The following is a 21,504-nucleotide window of genomic DNA, read 5'->3' on the forward strand; positions in this document are numbered from 1 at the left end:
TTTATAGAGCGACCCTTCATTAAAGAAATATTTTAAAGAAAATTCTCTACTATAATAAATACTTAAAACGTTATTATATTTACAGATTTTGTAAAATATATATTGAGGGAGATATAAAAGAGTAGATGACTCAAGAGATAGCCTCCTTCATCTCGGTAAGAATTATATGCAGTAACTCTGATAAGTGTTTACAAATCTAAACAAATGAATTTCTGGCTGTATTTTTGTTTCTTTAAAAAAAGATCAGAAAGAGAATTGATACTTCAGTACCCCATGCAATTTTTCTCAAATGTTCAGCAATTAATGAATACTCCCTCTAGGACAATACTTTGCACTTTCTCATTACCTTTCACTTCTTGCCAGCTATCAATCTAATTAACACCCATCATTCAATCCTTACTTCAAATTCCATATAAGTAAATACCTCCAAATTATAAAGAACAGATTATAGGCAGGAAAAAGTATTTGATGAAATGCATAGCTCACCCAACCATTTAACTTAAAAGGAAATTACTTCTCGTCATAGGTATAATGATTACCTGTAATTTGCCCCAGAAATCTGGTTCTGTCTGGATCAAAAGTGATTTGGGCGGGATGCATTAGTTATTTAGGTGCCCAAAATGGCATTAATCCAATTTAAACGTGTATGGCAAAAACAGAAGGTCAAAGCCATTCATGTGGCTTACATCTGAGTCTGACTCATCTGACGGCTATGTTACCACCTCTTTATGATGCTCCAAAACCCATCCAGCACACAGCAGAATGCTTTCTCAGGGATTCAATGTCTCTCTAATTTAGAGGACACACTATATGACAAAGCATGGTTTTCAGAAAGAATAACAGGGCCCTTTGCACTTGGAACACCTGGGGTGGTTGTTTAATATGCAGATTACTGGACACCATCCAAGACCTGGCAAGAATCTCTGGGGACAGGACCAAGAAATCCGCATTTTAAATTAATATCATGGGTAATTCTGATGTACACTTCCATTTAAGAACTGCTGACATAGGGCCCAAAGAGATGACAAAAGAAGCCACGAGAAATCCAACGTAGGAAAATTCCTATTACAGCACCCAAGAATATAGAGGGCAATGAAAAAGCGGAATTAAAATGTTTAAAACGTCTGGTTAAAGAATTTCAGCTCAACTATTTAATAAGATGTTTCCAATTAATTTTGGTTTTCCATAACACACATCATAATGAAAGGAATATAAATTCAATTTCCAAATTTTTACACTACAATTTCAAGAAGTGTAGGCACCAAATGACTTACTAAAAAAAAACCCACTATATGAGGCAAACTAGAAAATACAAAAAAATTTTAAATACAAAAAATTTTGCTTTATCTAAGGGGTGAAGCTCAAAACTCCCCTAATCTTGGAGTTGTATCATTTGTTATGTAATAAAGCCCCCTCCTCTCCCATACAAAATCTCCCAGCCCCTAACTCAAAACCTTTGTTGTGATCAACAACAGCATTTGTATTGGTGTTAAAATGGGGGAAAATCAATTAAGGCCAAATAGATATGGTTTTAAGATAAAATACTGATGATGTCTTTACTATAAAGAATGAAAGAATATGCCCAAAGAAGAATAAGATCGATAGAATATTATTAGTACATGATTTGAGTTCCTTTGCAAAGCTATATTTTCTTAAACACAATCCAAGCACATGCTAATTTTAGATCTACCTGACACAAGAGCAAGGAAATTTGTTTCTTTAAAAAAAAAAATGCTCTGAGACGTCTAATTTTCAATTAGGATGCACTAAGTAAACAAGGTTGTTTAATGAATAATAAAAACCTTCAAGATGGACTGACTTGAATGGCTTGAAAACTCCGAAGATTCATCTTTAATATCATCTTGTCGTCTTTGGACAAGGCGGGAAGCTCGCTGTTTGTACAGCTGATGTATTGCTGATTCAAGTTCATTAATCAGTGGCACCTGTAAAAATACAACACACTCCGTAACACCAAACTCCTCAGCTGCTTATATATTTGAGGGTTCCATATTATTTCCGGATTTCTGAAAAAGTACCCTCTGGACAGAATAATCATGAATTCTCAATGAAACACAAATAGTAATTCAGTTTTATGATTTCTGGGAAACACCACTTCTTCTTTTATTCCATATATGGAGCTATAATGTCCAGTGCCTAGTTATTGGAGCAAAAGTTTGGTTAGGTTAAACACTTTAACATTAGTAAAGAGAGCGAGTAAAGAATTGTCAGAAATTTCAGTGCTTCTTTTAGAATAAAGTACTTGAAAGTCCTTTTGAAAAGTCCATTTTTAACTTTCTAGCAGCATGATCTCCCTTGCCAATTTTTGTAGTTTAAAATAAACCATTATTGCTGTGTAATACCAAAAGATGCAATGGCATCTCTGTGGCTTTATTACACATTTAAAACGTGAACTGCATTCATTTACATTAATACAGTGAATAAAATTTCTAGCTATCACTAACCTGTCTAAAATCAATCTATCTAAAACTCAGAAAGTTCTTCTCTTCCTATCAAATGTTTAAATTTTTCCATATTTGTAAGTAAAATAATAAAATTCTTTGTATAAATTGTCAGCTTACAAAGTCAACAAATTTTTCCAGGTTAATAGCCACAGCTAAGCATTCACTTGGTTCATATGGAATACGAAAAGCTTACGGAATGAGACCTAACTTAAAAGGAAAAACCAGAAAACGTTCTCTTTATGCTATAACCAAATGCTATGAAACTTTCCCAAAACGCTAACAACCACTACACATACCTGAGGAAACCAGAAATTCTAGTTTCCTGACGGTTAGTGCAAATGAAAAAACACATTATTGAGAGTTTGGGAACACTGGCACCAAGTGTTATAGCAGCGTCCTGAACTGAACAGACTGTAAATGGAAAATAGAAAAAGGCAGGTGGAATACAAAGATGTCTGTAATAAAAGCAATTTTACACACTTGCATGATCCCATTGCAAAAGCAGCAAATGTTCACAGAAAGGTCAAACTGATGGAGTTATTTTATTTTTTAATATGCCACACCATGGGCAACAATGTCCCCAAATCTGCACTGATTATCTTGGTGATATGAGCTGAGCCCACAGACTCTAAAATTAACTAGAATCGATTTTTAAAGCAATTACTGTCATATTATTGTGACTTACACTTACCTACCCCCTCATTTTTTCAAACTGTGCAGGACTAAAGACAAATGTACCTAGGCATTCCTTTAGTCCTGGAGATTATTAACACTCCTCTACTGTAAGAGCTACACGCCTGAGGTTGCATCAGACAGAACCTTAATTATTCAATTTATAGTTAAAATTCCGATAACGTAATTTTCCTGTTTAGGTAATTAAAATGCCTTTTAACAAAGCCCAGAGAAAATTCTACTGAGAATAAAAGCCCTAAAACACATTTTCAGCTCTCATTCATGTTTCTTAACAATACTGATTTATCTCAAGAGTGCACAAGAGCGCACCATGACAATTTCTTTACCCTCTCCAAACTGGAAATTGTTATTGACTATCATTATTTCAAGGCCAAATTTAAGACAAAGAACACAAGAAGGAAGATGACTGCAGGAAAACAAAACAATGTAAAGTTAAAATAATCTGCAAAATAATTAAAAATCTAAGTTCAAAACCACTTAAACTTTTATAACAAAAGAGAAAAAAAAACAAAAGAATGTTTATATTTTGATGGTCTTACCCTGAAACAATATTTTTATAGTATAACTGGAATGAATATTCAAATCTATCCAATTATTCCTCAGTATTTCCAAAATGACAACTTATGACATTATTAACTCAGCAGCAGACTCAATAAAATCAAATGCATATGAAAATGTCAAAATAAAATACTCATACTTAAAAGGGAATTATCTACTTCTCTTTTAATTAAAATGTAGTCACTATATAATAGATACAGTTTAAGATCTGCTCCATAAACATTTATCTAAGTGACTCTGTAAAAACGTATTAGCACAGTCTGAGGGATACCTCCCTAGGAACAGGGTAATCAAGGAGAGAGAAAGTACACTACTAAGTGTTTTTAAAATTGTAAGCAATTGAAAACTTTATGAACTAGATATTCTACTAGTCTCTTTAACTCAAGAATGGTACAATCTAGTTGATCATATTACTGTCAATATTTTTTAAGAGTTCAGTTTGCAATTACAAGCGTGTAAGTTTACTCAGTAAGTTCCAAAGCAAAGACCCAGATACTTCAAGAAAAAGCTCCACAGGGACAAATCTCACAAAGTGTGGTTTAAGACAGAGATCCTTTCTCTAGTCACAAAAGGTTATTAGACCTGCTCCCAGCACCATGTCCCCTGGGCTCATAAGGGCTTTATTAGTAGGAAGGACACTACCGCCAGCTCCGACATTTATGTCCACTTCCCCTCTTGACTCTAGCCCCTCTGCAGAGTCAAACTTATGTTTCTTTCTCACCCCTGTACTTGTCACCCTAAGCCACAGATCTGCCACAAGGGATATCACAGCTTAGAATGTAGCTGCTTCTCCACAAATCAGGTGATAAGGACAAGAACATGAATTCTTCAGAGACTTGGTGGATCTGACCAGACTGGCTGGAACCATTAAGATCCACTTGGGAGACAGTTTGGCACTGTTCTTTAGCCAGCCTTTGGCCTTAAGATACTGAAGTAATCAACGGAGATAATAAAAAGTTAAAATACTGTATGCTTACTGATTCTATGCTAACTCATATGGCCAAGAATAACAGAAAATGTGCCTTCTAATCCTGTATCAGTTGAAAGTTTATGGAGACAGGATATTCAAAAGCACCATGATTCTACTTTTTTTTAAAGAAAAGGCTGTGAAGTCCACAAATGCCTATAAACCAATGCATCAAACAATAACATTTATCTTCAAGAAAAATCAATTAAAAGGCTGTTTCAGAAAAGGATTCTGTGTGCAGCTAACAAAAAACGCAAACAAATGGTACAATAGGATGCAAATAATTGTGCCAGCTGACTGTCATACTAAAAAAAATGAACTTGGAAGAAATGAGACCTTAACAGAAATTATGGCCAATGAATGGTTTCTGAAATGGATAAAGCACAGGCTTATTTAGATGAAAACTATTAGCAGCAATGGCAATCGACTTTATCTAGGGTAAAAAAAAAAAGCTAATAAAATATTGCAACTTTATATGCATATTTGGAATTACTTGTAGAAACAGTTTAAAGATAAGTTTAGATCTGAACCATAAAAAAGAAAATTTCATGAGTCCCTTATATTTTAATAATTCAGGACAGGCCAATAATCCACCATTAAATTAAGGCAGGATTTGCCAAAGTCTTATTTAAATATGCTTTGAATTATCTTTTTTTGTTTTCTACAAGGCACTAGATTACCCCAAGATAGAAGGTTGTTAATGAAGTGGAGAAAATGAAGCATGACTTTTCATCACTTCTAAAGTTGAATTCAGTGGATATTTTCTGAGAAATATAGAAATCTAGACCTCCTTAATTTTGCCTTATTCAAAGAGATTAATATTTTTGCATTCTTACCTTTTCACTGAAACACTCAAGCAAGTCTTGGACATACCCTCGCATTTCTTGCAAAAATTTATACCGTTCACCAATACCCCCAGAAGACCCTTCTAATCTTTCAATAGCCCTGGTGGAGTCCACTCGGCTTTGCAGATGTTTCTCATGCTGCTGTCGATTTGTTTTGTGCAGTTCTTTCATGGAGTCCAACCTTAAGAACAGAAAAGGATAAATATAACACATTTACATCTGGAAGTCTATGCTGTCAGGACTCTTGCAATATTTATAATAATGCATTTAGTTCCACTATTAGAATATAAAAATGCTTGGAGTGGATCTTTTCATCTGTACTGCTTTTTTCCTCAAAAAACGGCAGTTTACAGACTTCATATAAAGTTATTTGGTGGGCTAACCAAAATCTCACTGTTTTGTTTCTCCCCCCATATCTTGACTACACTTTTTCAGAGTCCAAGAGGTGCAAATTCAGAACTGTCTTCAACAAGATCATGGAGTGGTATTTTTAAAAACTTTTCGAGGCTTCCACAGAAGTAATCCAAGAAGGTAGCAGAACAAAGTATGAAGTCATCTTCTGTTTAGCTTTTGAAGATAGGCCAGTGAATCTTCTTTGCCGATATTCTGCATCTGCTACCCCAGACTACATGTTGCCTGAGGGAACGGAAAGCTAGAGGACAGGTCTTTAAGAAGTTGATCTGCCCTACCTGTCTTTAAGCTGTTTCTTTACCAAATCAATAGTAACGGGAGTCATCTCATTACTGGGAGTTTTGAAAGGGACTGTATTATCTGTTTTTTGAGATTTGGCATCGGATGATCCGTAGGCTGTGTAACTATAAGGAATGCCATAGGATGAACCGTAAGGCATCGTCTGGTAAGTGTTCTGGTAGTACATGTTCACTTCAGTGGGCTGACTTGCTTGAACCTAGAAAAGAAATGGGATGTATATTAAAACTAGTAGCTGAAACTATGAAAAGAAAAATCTCATGCCTTTAGTGTTAAACAAACAAACAAAAAAACCACTAACAATAAACATTATACTCATTTTCCAAATAGTATGTAATTAAAATAAGTAATTGCAGAGCTCCTCAAAATCAGGTAACAGTAGGGCTGGATTCATTTCTAATTCTTATGGGATTACTGGATTCATTTCTAGTAACTTTCGGGAAAACAATAACAAAGAAGTTTAGAGTTAGAAGGGACATTAAATTGTGTCAAAACACGAGCAACCAAAAAAATTTTATGTGATATTTCCACTGTACTACTTACTTCTATAAAATAAATTGTTATAACTATTTAGGAAGATATTTTTCATATACAATAAGATTTTTGCATTACTGAGAAGTTCATCTTCTACAAAATAATTTTTAAAGTCGGAAAAAAATAAGCTCTATAGGAAAGAAACACCTTATCTATACAGTGGTTCCCAAACTTTAGGAGCAACAGAATCACCCAGAGGACTTGTTAAACAGATGGCAGGGCCCCACCCTCAGGGCTTCTCATGCACTAGGTCTCACTCAGGAGGGTGAGAATTTGCATTTCTAACAAGCTTCCATATGATGCTGCTGCTGCTGGCTGAAGGACCACTTTGAGAAACACTTACCTAGGAAACCAGAAAGTCTCCCATCATTTGGATGGTAAAAAGCAAAATTTAATATAGTTTCCTCTAACAGCTTACTGGATACATAACTTTATATAATTTTCCTCATTATGTTACTTGAATGAATGACAAAGGATCAATTCAATGTGCAGTATGTTTTTACTTCAACAAGATAGGCTAAAAATGTTTTTAATTTCTTTTTTTAATTTTCGAAGTTTAATCCTTTGGTTCTTACCTGAGGGATATTAATTCCTTTTCTTATCTGCTCCTGTTCCCATCGGCTGAGCTCTTCATCTTGTTCTCCAGTTACCAAAGCCTCATCATCACTCCCCTCAATACCTACAGCCATAAGCAGCAAAGTAAATCATTCCAAAAAAACAGCGAGGGAAGAGATGCTACCCTGATATTTCACAAAAATCAAGCAAAACTATTGGCATTAACTCAATCGTACTAAAGTTAAAACGTCTATTATGATCTCTCTCGCATTTGATACTTCTGCTTTTGCTTGTCTTAACACACAGCATACCTTAAGCAAAAGGCAGTATCAATGTAACGATTAAAACCTTAGATAGGTTTCCTAACCTCTGGAAACCTAATGCCTCCTAAGAATGAAGAGCCAATTACATATATTTATGTACGTTAGGTGCTTAGCACAATACTGGTCACACAGTGCTCAATAAACACTAGCTGCCAAAATCATGCTACACTTTTCAAAAAGTTCCAATAAGACACTTACACCCAAGCAAGAACAGTTCTCTAACATTAAACACAGTTAAATAAGTATAGGTACTTTTTATTTGATTGTAGTATCAAATTATATTTAATCGCAATGAAACAGGCTCACTGTCCCATTAAATCAAGTTACCTATTTCCTCCGCGATTTTCTGTCTTTGTGATTTTTCTTTCACAGAAAAGACTATACGGCGTTTCTCATCATCATCTTCATCATCACTGGCATCATTCTCATCTTCTCTAACAAGGCGGCCTTTACCAGGCTCACTATCATGAGGAGTGAAATCTCCCAATTCCCGGGCCATCTGACGCTTTTTCCTTGCAGCATGTATAAAAGCTGCATCTGGAATTTCTCCTGGAAGCAAATGCAATATTAGGGAATAAAGTTTCTATTTTCTTGAAAATATGAAAGATAAGTGAATCTCGTCAAGACAACCTTGTCACGGTGATGTTCTAATGTTATCTGCTGGCATCCCCGCCCCCCTTCCCAAACTGTGCCTGCAAAACAACTGATTTATTTTCAATTTAGTTTAAATGAAAGTAAAAGTCGCTAGGGAAACTAAAAAATATGTATAATGGCAATATGTACAGGAAGGGGGGGAAGGGAAAATCCACCAAAGCAGTTTTATTTTAATGGTATATTTTTTCATTTTTAAGAAATAAACAAAAGCAATAAAATCACAATTATTACTAAACCAGAAAACAAATAAAAACAAAAAAGGAATCTACAATCTTACAACCTTAAAAAACACTATGAGATTTATAGTATATTTCTCTTGCAAATAGTTTTCAGTTGACGTGTAAGCACACTGAATATATAATTCTGTATCTAATTTTTTCTTCATATTAAAACATAAGCTTTACCCCATATTGTTTTGCATAAACATAATTTTTAGTGGTTTACAACATTCACTCAATAAAGCATAATCTACTACATAATCAAATTAATTGACATGTTCACCTACAGTAAAAATTAATGCCTTGCTACTTTTCTAATTGTTGTTTAAATAGCTATGTAATATCCCATCGTGTAAATGCACCTTAACTTACTAAGCCATTTCTCTCCTGCTAGACATTTTCTAAATGTTGCTCATTACAAATAACGTTGCAATAAAAACATTATTTCCTTGGATAAACTTCTAGCTATGGAATTACAGGGTCAAAGACTAAGAACTTTTGAAATCTACTGATTCATATTGTCCAACTGCTTCCCATAAAGACTGTACCAATTAGAATGCTACTAGATCTATGTACATAACTTTTCACAACTTTACAAACCCAGAGTAAGCATTTTTATTTTTTTTTAATTTATTATTATTATTTTTTGGCCACCCTGAGCAGCCTGTGGGATCTTAGTTCCCCGACCAGGGATTGAACCGCGGCCCACAGTAGTGAAAGCGCTAGGGAATTCCCATTGAGTAAGTATTTTTAGATTTTATAATGAGTTAAATGGTTTCTCTTCATAATTTAAATTTGGCTACTAAGCATTTATTTATTCAAAAGCTGATTAGCCAGTGAATAGATCTACAAATAATTTCCATAAAAAAGTTAAAGAAAAAAAAAAGTGTGAATATAAAACTAGCAGCAATTTTGCTTTTGGTAGCAGTTCTTAAAAAAGTTAAAATCTTAATCTGAAATACATAAAAAAAGGCCTTTAGTACCACTTACTTGAAGCCCTACGTTTGCTTTCATAATAAAACTGCCTGTCTGAGAATGAACTTGGAAAGTTGGGAAGTTTCTAGTTTTCTTACTTTCTGTATTTGCAAAACGAAACAACCTGGCTTCAAACAGGGATGTCATAAGAAACACCACTTAGCCAACTCCTTCCTTAATGACCATCTTTACAGACGGCTCATTCTTGAGGGCTTACTTCAGTTCTAAGGAGAATTTGCAACTACACACCTGGACGGAGAACATTCAAAGAAGATAAAGCATTTGAAAAGGCTCCGGCAGCCTTTGGCTTTTCTTCCTCCTTCTCGCTTTCCATATCCATTTCATCTTCCCCGTGTTCACTGATGATAACTCCATCTTCTTGACTGGTGTCCTTAACATGACCTGTTTTGTCCAAAGGAGGTTCATCTAATTTTTGAAAAAAGTAATAAAACAAGATCCATAAATTAAGGAGTCACTTCTAATGCAATTATGGGCTCAATTCATAAAAGCTTGAACTATTTTAATTGTTTATAAAAAACTAAAACCACTGATGTGTGAAAATGAATAATCACAATAAACACAATTGGGAGGTAACAACAATACAGGGGACGCAGGGATGCATGAGGCCCTTCCCAATCGCTATCTTTATCAAAATTTTACTAGTTTATCAAAACAGTTTCTCCCTCTAAACTCCCATAGGTTAACTGTTCAAACCTCTTGGAAGCATTATTTCACTTTACATGTCAGTGTTTCGTTAAACTCTAAGCCCATTTGAGGCAGCTTTCTATCAAGAACAAAGATTACAGACCAGATATACCTCTCTGTAATGAACACTTTATGCAACATCGTCTTAGTTCACAGCCATTTGTCACCCATCATCTGAGGGGTTGAGACCCAGAAGTCACATTTACACTGTGTAAGCCCCTGACCCCATTGCCATTACTGAACGTTTAAGAGTGGATGTGTGACTAAACTTGATTTTTCTGGCAATCTGGAATCGGGACACAGAGACAAGTCAGAGACTAGGTGGCACTAAAAACCACATGCAAACTAGGAAGGGAGTTGTGGAGTAGCCGTACTTGGCCACGTGGGCAGAGAAGAGAGCTCTCTAGTTCTCAGGCCATTCCCGAGGCCAGTTTCAAGACTACTTTCCTGCCACAGGGTTCCAGAAGGCACCACTGTTACAGTGGTTTACTTTGCACCAAACGGTTTACTTTACTTACAACTAAATAGTCCTATTACACCTTCCATCCCAGGCAAAACTCAGAAAATCAGTGTTTTCACCTTGAAGCACTGAACCTGGCAATGCACACAAGAGGCACCATGAATATAATGGAAGAGTAAAACAAAAGTTCATTCTAAATATGAAAGGTAAACTTCTGTTGTTTCCCTAGCATGTTCCCCTCCCTCCCCAAAACTGCTTCAAAAGTTCTTAATTCTTCTCAAACCATATTCTACTTCCCTAAAGAAGAGTGCTGGGGATAATGACTCCCCACCCCCCCAGCTTTACTGAGAAGATTTAGGTCATTCTGCTTTAAGGCTCTTTAATTTTTTAAATTTACCATCCTACCTCGTTAGCCACAGACTCCCTCTGAAGTGACTTCTGAGGCTGTGAGATTTTAAAACTCAGTTTAATCAGATATATAAAGATAGATGTAGTCAAGAACTACCCATTTCCTTCTGCTCTCAATCTACACTACATCAGTGGCTTTTTATAGACAAAACAGAACTACAAGAAGGTTTACTAGATCAGATATGCCCAGATAAAGATTTCTGCAGACTTCAAAAGGTTCAGTGTTTCAATAAGTTGTTAAGTATTTGCTTGTGATTGAGCAAATACAAGTCCAAAACATGGTTGACAGGTGAATTTTTGTTACTTGGTCATATATTATCCTTCCAGACAGCTTTATAAAAAGAGATGCTAAATAACCTTTTCTAGGCTCCTCTTGTGCCTCAACTTCTTTGACTACTACTTTAAGAAACTTGCTGTCACAAATATTCTCTCTACTTTGAATGTTTTTTGTTTTTAGATTTGCCGCTATTTTATTTATAAGTATACATTTAACACAAGGAAATAAACACTGATATATGGAAGTCTAGTTAATAGTAGTGTAACTATGTATCATTTGGATGATTACATGATTTTAAACAACAAACTACACTGAAAAATTAATGCGATAAAATTCTTGGTCATAATATTATTAAGAATATATAAATTGAAATTATGATTGCTCCAAATTTGAAAATGGAAGTGAACTCATTTGGACAGAGTCGGAGTTTAACATAATCTGAAAGGAGGAGGTGGGGGTCAGGCTCTCCCTCTCCTCTCTTCTGTCTACAAAGACACACAGGTTTCTCTTTAGCAAAAGAACTTCTACTTGATCCCAATTGTTTCTCTACTGTCCTTTCCTTCTCTCTCTGCCAAACTTCCCAAAGCAGCAGTGCAGACCTGCTACCCCCCCCCGCCCCCGCTTCCTCACCAATTTGCGTGCCTCAACCCTGGCAAACAGCCTTTGATCCCTCCCATTCCAAGCTCACCAACTAACCCAAAGGCTGCAGCCACAGCTAATTCATACAGTATCACTGAGCAATTTAGTAAAAGATGTTCCTTCCTCCAAACAGGCACAGAGCTTGGCAAGTAAACTAGTCTCTTTTGCCAGATGCCCTCCTCCAGAAAAAAACACAGCAACCCTGTCAATAGCCCTTCCTCAGCCCTTACTTTTCCTGACCCTTCTGATACTATTTCACACAACTGACAATCATCATCTTGAAACTCTCCCATCTTTTCTCCTTTGGACTTTATGATTCTTTTTATCTCTTCAGTAAACCCTCTTCTCTATGTGTATGCTTATTACAGGTAGAAGTCTTTGGTCCTCAGGAATTTTTCCTTTATGCTACTCCCTCATCAATTCCATTTACTCTTGGTTTTAATTATCACCTCAATGAGCACCATATCTAAATCTACATCTCCAACTCTTCACTGGCCATTTCCACTCAAATTCAAGTTTAAAGGTAAACTCATTATTTTAGGAATATCACAAAAGTAGATTGATACTACCCTTGTTTTCAAGTTAATGCACCTCTGCCTGTCTAAGGAGGGCTGGGGTAGGAAAAGTCTGGGATTGTGATTTGATGAATGAAAAGAGCTACAGAGCACCATCACTTCAGGGATGACGACCTATGTAACACAGAGGCTCCACCTTTGGGGAGGACATTAATTGAGTTATTGGGTGAGTAGGAAATCCGTTATATGAAAGTAGAAGATAGAAGAGGTCACAGAAGGTGGCTTCAAAAACCTTGTACTTGCTTCAATTTCTTAACCCAACAGTAAATGGTCCTTTCTCAGTTCTCACTTTTCCTGACCTTCCTTGTTCGATTTCATCGTACACAGTTGGTTCTCAAGAGATCTGGAAAAAATGAAGCAGCTTCCTAGAGTCCAAAATAATCAGTTCCCCTAAAAACCCTCCTCCTCCCACCTGCATTCCCTATTTCTGTATATCATACATAATTATTCTCTCAGTCACCTGGCACAAAAGCTCAAATCTGACTATTTCTTTTAAATCCAATAGCTGACTCATACATTAGGTCTACCAATTCTTCCCTTGCAATACTTCTCAAATAATCTTTTTCTATTTCTTTTCCCACACCCACAGCAAACATTGTTAACTCATCCACAGTTTCCCACCGACTCAGGAAAAGCCTCAGTCTTGCTCAACTGAGACCTTTTTAAACCCACTATTAATGGATCAAGGCTGGCCCTTGTATTTAAACTGCTTTAGGCCTCCAATCTCTCCCTGTGCCAATCCACGCTGCATGCTAATACCAGGTTAAGATTTCAAAAGGCATTCATCATGTTGGCATCTTGCAGGCCACTGAAACAGCTACCCTAAATCCCTTACTAGATACTAAACATCCTTCACAATCTGTCAGCAAGGTACCTTTCACCCTAAACCTCCGCTTCCTCCACAAATCGTCTACTTTGGCCTATCAGGCATACTTGCTCTTTTCGAAAACAGCCTAGGCCACATTAATCTTTAATATCCCCATACCTCCCTTAGCCTTTGGTATTTAAATTATCAAAAAGCTGGCTTCAAATTCCACTTTATCTATGAAGCATTCCTTCACCCACCTCTAAAAAAAAATGTAGTTAACCTTCATCGGACACTTTGCCAAATACTGGGTCCAGTTATACATTTAAGTGATGCTGTCTCCAAAATAAGATTGCAAATTTGAGATATAAGGACATACTTTTCCACATTAAGCCTATAGTGGAGAACTGGGAAATAATAATTCTATCTTTAATTCCATAAAATAAAAAGATTTCCCTAAAGCACTTGCATGAGAATAACTCATATTAGCATATTATAATGGAACCACTTTCCTAAGGACAAATAACTGCTTAAAAATTTTAACTTAGATTGTGAGAGGACATGAGAGATGCCTGTACAATGCAGGCAGGGGCCACACACTGAGGAGTCTTCATCTGTGTAGCCGACAAGGCTGCTGAATGGGAGTATTATCAACATTAGACTTAGGGCATTCCTAAAAGTTCTCTAAGAATTAACTAACTGTGTAAATAACACCAAAGGAATCAAAAACTTGTCTCTGCAAAATACAAGTACGGGAATTTGCACAGTACTCCTTCAAATAGGAATAAACCTGTATCTCAGGTTTAAGTCGGAAACCTCCCTTCTCTGTTCAACAGCAATTGGAAAACTAGTAGGAAAACTGGGAGACAATTTAGTCACTGCAGCAGAAACATTCCAGTGGCAATGGTTCTGTCTTTTTAAAAAATGCATTTACAATGCAACTGTGTTATAATTAAACAAAAGAACTGTATCGGTACTCAATTTGTACCCTTGACAACGACAAAGTCAACTGAACAAGTTCACTATATATACCAAATCCATTCAGTCCCTGTGAGAAAAGAGTTTCATTTTGTCATTTCAAAAGAATCGTATTCGTTTGGTACTTACTGTCAGCTGATGAGTTGATTTCTGTCTTAATCTTCGATTTTTCAAGATCTTCTTTATATTCTTTCTTAAGCAATTTTACTATCTTTTTGCTATAACTTGATTTCTTCACTTTGAAAACTTCTTCATTTTCTTAAGAAAAGAAATTAAACCAAGTCTGTAGTAACCATTTTCAGACAGTATTTTCCATTCTAACTTTCAAATTCTTCCAAATATATACTCATACACGCCAAATCATTACATAACTTGAAATTATTTCAAATCTGTAATAGGTTCTCAAAAACTGAGTCAACTTCATAAATTAATCTGGAATAAGGCCAATTTGAGACTTTTTAAAAGGCAAAACCCATGTAACTGCAAAAAATTTTCCTGTGTCCTACTGTCTTCCTTGAATCATCTATTTCAGGAGTAAAAAAAAAGTCATTGAAAAAGCACCTGATTATCATATTATTAAGGTATCTGAAACAAAATATCCAAAATCAAAAGGTGCTAGTTTACAGAGCTGTCAAATCTGAGTAACTCTATATCCATCACAAACTGGCATACTGTTATTTCAAGACTAAGCTGAGAGCTAATCACTTTTCAAAAATAAGTTTTGATAACGTATCCATCATCCTTGATTTGAAAACTTTAAAAGTCAAACGCAAACACTTTACCAAGTTGTCCCTGTATCATTAAAAACAAAAATGTGGCTGTACTCCTCTCAAACGTAAGATAAAAAACAACAGGAAAGCCAAAGAGAAACTGCTTATTACTGGAAACAAGAAAGCATCCCGCGTCGAGATGCCTCATAACATGGACTTAATTGGGTTATATAAACACACACTCAACAATTCGGGATGTAAACTGGTTTAAGATTTAAGGCTCATTTACGATCAGAAATCTAAATCCACTGCAGCCTGGCCCCTCACACCAGATTGGATAAACTGCCCTGAAATACCATTACATTGTCTCTCTTCATTGTCCAAATGTCAATGCGAGGAAGGCCGCACATCTGTACCCCTGTTTACTTTTATGGGTAAACTGAGGCTCCGCGATCGCAAGGGACTGGCCCAAGGTGACTCAGAACCAGAGCTTCAACTCCGGGCGTCTGTTCCCAGACCGAGTACTCCTCCTTACACACCCGGCCTTCCTGGTCAAGGATGTCTAACCAGGACGAGGATGGCAAAAGGCGTGGGCACGGTGACCTACAGAGGGCTCAGAGAACGTGCCAAGAGCAGTCTGGGGACCTGACTCGAGTTCTCCCTAAAACACACCCGCCAGTTAAAAGAGGCAGGACAGGGAACACTGAATTTTCACTTGAAAAACTCAGAATGACTGATCTGAGATCCAGGAATAGAAGATGCACGGGAGGACGATGAAGAGGAGGCGGTAGTTAAGAAAAGGCTGGTGGCGGCGCGGGAACACGTCCCCAGCCAGAGCAGAAGGCCGGAGGCGGGGACAGTGTGCAGCGGGTCGGGCGGGAAGGGGCTCCGTTCCCGGGGGCTGAGGCTGGGAGTCCAGGGAATGCGGGGACTCGAGGTGGATGCGCGGGGTAGGAATGTCGGGATCAGGGAGGTCGAAGCGCGGCGGTTACCTTCGTCCTCATCCTGGAAGCTGAGCAGGCTGGCCCGGGGCACCTCTTTGTTCTCTCGTGGCCTCTTGCGAGGCTTCAGCCCGTTACCGGGCTCCGCGCCTCCCGGGAAGCAGCCCCCGGCTTCAATCCCGGGGCCCGAGGTCAGCGCGGCAGGAGGCGGCAGCCCCGGGCCCAGTAGCGACTCCCCCCCGGGGGCCCTGTCGCCGCCGCCGGGGCCCGGCTCTTCGCCGGTGCCCGGCGGCGGCAGCAACGGCGGCGGCTCCTGCTCCTCATCGCGCTCTCGCTCCTCCTCCTCCGAGTCATTCCGCTTACGCACGTTCACTCGCCGGGCCTTTCGGAACATTCCCGCGGCCCGCACGTCGGCCTCACACCGGCTCTCACACGGCGGCCCCTGCAGCGCAGGACTGGCGAAAGCGCACGCGCGCTCCCCCAAGCTTCAGCCGCGTCGCGTCTTCCCTCCAGCGACAGCGCACCCCCTGAGCCCTCTTGCGCTCACGCTCTCAGTACTTGGAGAGAACTCCGCGCCTCTCGCGAGAACGTCAGCTGTTTGCACTGTCCTCTGTCGGCGTGGAGGACTATCGGCACGGAACTCTGGGACTCCGGTGCTATCCGACGGGTCACAAAGAGGATCATAGAGATGAGAGGACAGAGTAAACCCTGCCGTCCCTCAGCCCAGGGAGCTGCAGTGCGCCTTCCGCACTTACGTAGTCACGCGAGGAAACCTCCCGCCAAGCGCTGGGAGGGGCAAATAGAGAAGGAGGAGGAGGGGAAGGAGGAGGAGGGGAAGGAGGAGGAGGGGAAGGAGGAGGAGGAGGGGAAGGAGGAGGAGGGGAAGGAGGAGGAGGGGAGGGAGGAGGGGAGGGAGGAGGGGAGGGAGGAGGGGAGGGAGGAGGGGAGGAGGGGAGGGAGGGAGGAGGGGCGGAGCCAGAAGGGGAAGCCAGGTTTGGCGAGGGAAAGTGCAATCCGGAGGGTGAGATGTTACTCTCGAGACTGAATTGAGGTGTGGTATGATAATTATGACTAATTCTACTGAGTAATACTTCGTATGTCTACAGCTTTATGGCTACCGAGCACTTTCAAAAACACTGAATCTCATTTAGGATGAAATGTTCCTTGGCCTGATATTTTAGCCACCTTCCCTCTGTTACAACGAAAGCAAAAGTGTTTTTGGTGTTTTCGAAAGAATGCCAGGTTTGCTAGCAGTTCCGAAACCTGTCTGATTTCAGAAACAAACGGAAGGAAAAATCGACTTGAGGGTTGGAGATGGTTGTGACACATTTCAGACTTGTGTCACAGAGTAACAATCTTAACTGCCAAGGGCGGAACCGGGTATTTGACTTTGAAGTGGAACTCACCTGCTTTCTCATTGTGCCACCAAACGTAGGGCCTTTTCCTTCACCTGTGTGCATATATGCGAATTTTCTTGTCTCACAATTCAAAAGGTAACAAGGGGCATTCATTCATATAGTGAAAAAAAGCCACCCATCCTTAGAAGCCTTCCAGTTTGCCGGCAATGTTAAAAGTTTCTTATGATCCTCCAGAGATATTCTATGAACATAAAAGCAAAGATGTATATTTTATGAATTACCCTTTTTACACAATGTGCAAACAGTGCATTTTTAGTCTAACATAAATTGGAGATCAGTTCATATCTGTTCTTAAAACGTTGTCTCTTCTAATACCCACCTGCATAGTGATCCATTATTAGATTGTACCATAATCTATTTAACCAGTCCCATTAAAAAATTGGTATTAATGTTATTTCCAGTCTTGCTGTAATAATCAATGCTGCAATGAGAAGCTTCGAAAAATGGTCACTAGTAGGATGAACTAGTAGTGGAATTGCTAGATCCAAAGGTGTGCGTTTGTAATTTGGCTAATTCTAAGTTGTTCTTTATAGCAGCTGTGCCAGTCTGTACTCCTACCAAAGTGCCTACTTGCCTACACCATCCTGTCAAAATTTCACTTGAGATTTAAGTTCCAAGTTGAAAAAGATCCCAAGCTCAAGAATTTCTATGTCATACACATCTGCCTCTGGTTTTCTTTGATTGGATTTGAGATCTGCCCACCCATGACTCACTTTTGGAAACTGGCAAGATGATCTAGGCTGAGAGCGTCCTCTGTAACATTTTCTTCCAGTTAATAGGGAAAGTTAATAACATCTAGCTTCCATTCTGCTCAAATTACTCTAAGTTCTTATATTCTGGCTATTCAGCATTGATTTAAGTTCTGATTCCAACAGTGTTTCGTTGGTGAAATTGAACTCCAATTCCTATCACAAAAGATTCAAATTGTGCCTGGTCAGCCTCTAGACACCAACTCCAGAGCCAAGAGACAGATTTGCAGTAACTTGATTAGGGTAGAGGTAACAAAGACAAGGTCCAGAGGACTTAAGGACTATTTAATATTTTGGCCTAAAACCTCAAAAAGATCTTCCACTGGACAAGTGGTGATTGAATATGGGGAGACCAGAGGAGAACACTGGTCGTTTTAAAGCAAGCTAACAAATTAAAAGACAACATGTATTTATAACTTTGACAATCTACCTATTCAGGTAATTGAAGGGCAAAGTTAAACTGTTAGAAGTTACCTTGCTGCCAAAGCAAGCCAAAGGTCCTTCTAGAGGTTATAGACCCTGTGGAAATTATATTCCTGAAACTGAGTAGCTGCTTTAATTGCCTGTCATCCAGTATGTTACCTGAAACTAATTATTTTATAAAATGCTCTGTGCTTTGAGTATTAAACTGACTAATTTGTTTATTGAATACAGTATGTCATCACTATGTTTTTTTTTTTTTGGCCATGCTGCATGGCACGTGGGATCTTAGTTCCTGCACCAGGGATCGAACCCGAGGCCCCTGCGGTGGAAGCTCGGAGTCTTAACCACTGGACCTCTAGGGAAGTCCCAAGTGTGTCATCACTGTTTAATGTTGGAGTGCTTTTAGTATCTGGGAAGACAAAGACTGCTTCCTTAGAACTCTTACATCCATCATTTTGTTTGAATCAATCAGTTAGTTCAGTGCTTTTTTAAAGTTATCTTTCCAAGCAATAATTCTGATTAGTTGGTGTTTTTTTTTTCAACCAAATTATGACTTTACATGGATTAACTGGCCCATAAATTCAGACAAAAAAGGCAAACCACTTTTGTTTTATTTGCCGACTCAGACTCTGTAGTCTGGAACGATAGTTACCAAATTCAGGTCTATGAACCTGTGAAGTTTTCCCTAGGCAGCTGCCAGATGAGAAGAGTAAGAACAGTCTGTTCATGTAGAGTAGCCGGATGTCCTTTCTTGGGGGGAAAAAATGGTCCTTTATTCAGAGATTGTCTTTCTCTTTCCATGTTAAGATACTGAAATCTCTTTCCTTATATGAAATAATGATGATAGTATATGGTAGTGTGTTTGTTTGTTTTTATACCCTTATTTGGCAAACTAAAGAGTAGTGAAAGCTGTGAGTCCTCCCAAATTGTTTATTTTATCTAAAAATTTTATTTGGCAGGCAAATAAATAGTCTAAATAATAGTCTAATCTAATAGTCTATGAATCCCTGATCTACAAAGTTTTCTTTTCTTCCTAAAACTATAACTCAATAATTCTGTTCTGGAAAAAAAAAAAAAAAGCTGAAGAAATCATTTAATTATTTAATTAAATTATGTTAGCCCTTGCCTTGGCAAAGACAGCTCTGCATTAACTTAAAGTAAAATGTAAGCTTCATGGGGGAGGAGATTTTATGTTTTGTTCACTGCTAGCTTCAGAGTACCTACCATAGTGCCTGGCACACAGTAGGCAATAAATATTTGTTGACTGAATGGTACTAGACATTATCTGTGTATTTGATTAGTGGTAAATGTTTTACCCTATGTTGGTATAAATCAATATTTTCAACAGTTTACATCTCTTTATTCTCAAAACAAGATCACAAGACATTTGTTATAAGTTACTGGGTAGATTAGTTCTTAAAGTAGTTATAGATACCTCCCCCTCTGCCTTTGGGAACTGCCTTCTCTGGGAGAAAGGCACCCCACCCAGCGAAGGCTGGAAGCCTGGTTACATTGTACTGACTAAGCAAAGGATGGGGACCTGATCCAAGGTAGGCCAATCACGTTCTCCCAAGATTTTGCACTTGAAACAGAGAAAGTGAGTCCCTGCTTGTGGCTGGACTTGCAGTGAACTCAGAAGCTGCAGGAAAGCCATAAATTACCATGTCAATTCAGGAGCTGAGAAAGCTAGTCTGTGTATCAGGAGAGAAGGATGAAGCAGATGTGCTAGAAAGCAGAAGAGGACAAAAAGGATAGCATATGGGATTCTCGTGCCTTTCCCGGTTCCTGTTCTCAACTCTTCTTAAAGCAGGACTGCACTCCTGTCTGTGGGTTCCCTTAGATACCCCCAGAATCCTTAGAATAAATGTCTTTTTGTTTTGTTTTGTCGTTGATGATGTTTTGTTTGTGTGCGTGTTTGCTTAAAGTAGTTCAAGTTTATTTCCATTAATTAAAAGCTAAGAACACTAGGACCAAAGAGTTCTAACGAAATAAACAAGAGTTATTTTAATTTTGTAGTAATGGTAATTTTATCCAACTTAATAACTCTTCAGTTATAGCTTTTGTTCAGAGAGGAGCTTTTCTTTCTTCCTTTTTTTCTTTTTTTAAGATATTCATAGAGGTATGCTCACTGACATTTAAGCAGTGGGTTAAAGTGAGGAAAGCTCTTTACCTTGCAAGTATATAGTTATTGTAAGTAAAGAGAGACAAGTATCTCCATCCAGAGCAGGTAAATGGTCCTCTTAAAAATGTTAGAAAATTTCTATACTCTCTGTCTCAAACTGCATTTAGCCATTGTATCTAATTCAGTAAGATTATCTTTTCAGTCAAACCATGATTATTGATGGGATCCAGATTTAAAAGATTCAGACTTTTAAAAGTTTTAAAAAATTGTTTTTTGCCATATTAGTATCCCCAGTGGAAAGCCACTCAACTTTTATAAATGTATTGGCAATTCAACTGTAATGGCTATTCCTTACATTTTCTGAAATGACAGTTTCTTCAACAAAAAGAAAGTTGGTGAAATTTCTCTTCATCCAAATTTAGAGTAACATAAAAGTAAACGATGTTTTATTTCCTTGCATGGAAATACTGAGCTTATTCAGTATTTTTAAAATACATCTTCTACTTAGACTGGGTAATTCTATTATCATCCATTCATTCAACAGTACTTATTGAGCAGCTGCTATGGTCTGGGTACTATGCTAGGCAATAGGAATCAATATGAACAAGGCAGATGTGTTGTTATAATGAACAGGAAAGGTGTGTTCTTTCGCCTTCTGGATCTTTAGTCAGGTGCTGAAGACAGATAAAACATGTAAAAAGCCAAAAATTTATTAGAGTTGCAGTTAATATTATGAAGAAGTCAATAGGATATTATTATGCAAAAACCACAGATATAAAATCATAAATTTCAATTTGATTCA

At 38.1% G+C, this 21,504-nt stretch overlaps 1 protein-coding gene across 3 annotated transcripts in view; it reads right to left on the reverse strand.

Moving 5' to 3' along the window:
- The window catches only part of PAXBP1 (PAX3 and PAX7 binding protein 1), a 32,966-nt gene extending 16,287 nt beyond the window's left edge, over nucleotides 1-16,679 (reverse strand). Inside the window, exons 1-8 of one of the 3 annotated variants that reach the window (XM_082459759.1) lie at nucleotides 16,042-16,664; nucleotides 14,469-14,597; nucleotides 9,742-9,894; nucleotides 7,973-8,194; nucleotides 7,343-7,446; nucleotides 6,215-6,432; nucleotides 5,517-5,706; nucleotides 1,820-1,943 (exon numbers count right to left, since the gene is read on the reverse strand). In XM_082459759.1, coding sequence (XP_082315885.1) covers nucleotides 1,820-1,943; nucleotides 5,517-5,706; nucleotides 6,215-6,432; nucleotides 7,343-7,446; nucleotides 7,973-8,194; nucleotides 9,742-9,894; nucleotides 14,469-14,597; nucleotides 16,042-16,384 — 1,483 coding nt within the window. In that variant the 5' untranslated portion in view covers nucleotides 16,385-16,664. Of the gene's footprint in view, nucleotides 1-1,819; nucleotides 1,944-5,516; nucleotides 5,707-6,214; nucleotides 6,433-7,342; nucleotides 7,447-7,972; nucleotides 8,195-9,741; nucleotides 9,919-14,468; nucleotides 14,598-16,041 lie in introns of all 3 variants that reach the window. The other 2 variants (XM_082459758.1, XM_082459760.1) reach the window with 2 other exon arrangements.
- Nucleotides 16,680-21,504: the final 4,825 nt, after the last annotated feature.

The sequence above is a fragment of the Balaenoptera physalus genome, assembly GCF_965194825.1.
Source record: "Balaenoptera physalus genome assembly, chromosome: 4".
In the NCBI taxonomy this organism is placed as follows: Eukaryota; Metazoa; Chordata; class Mammalia; order Artiodactyla; family Balaenopteridae; genus Balaenoptera; species Balaenoptera physalus.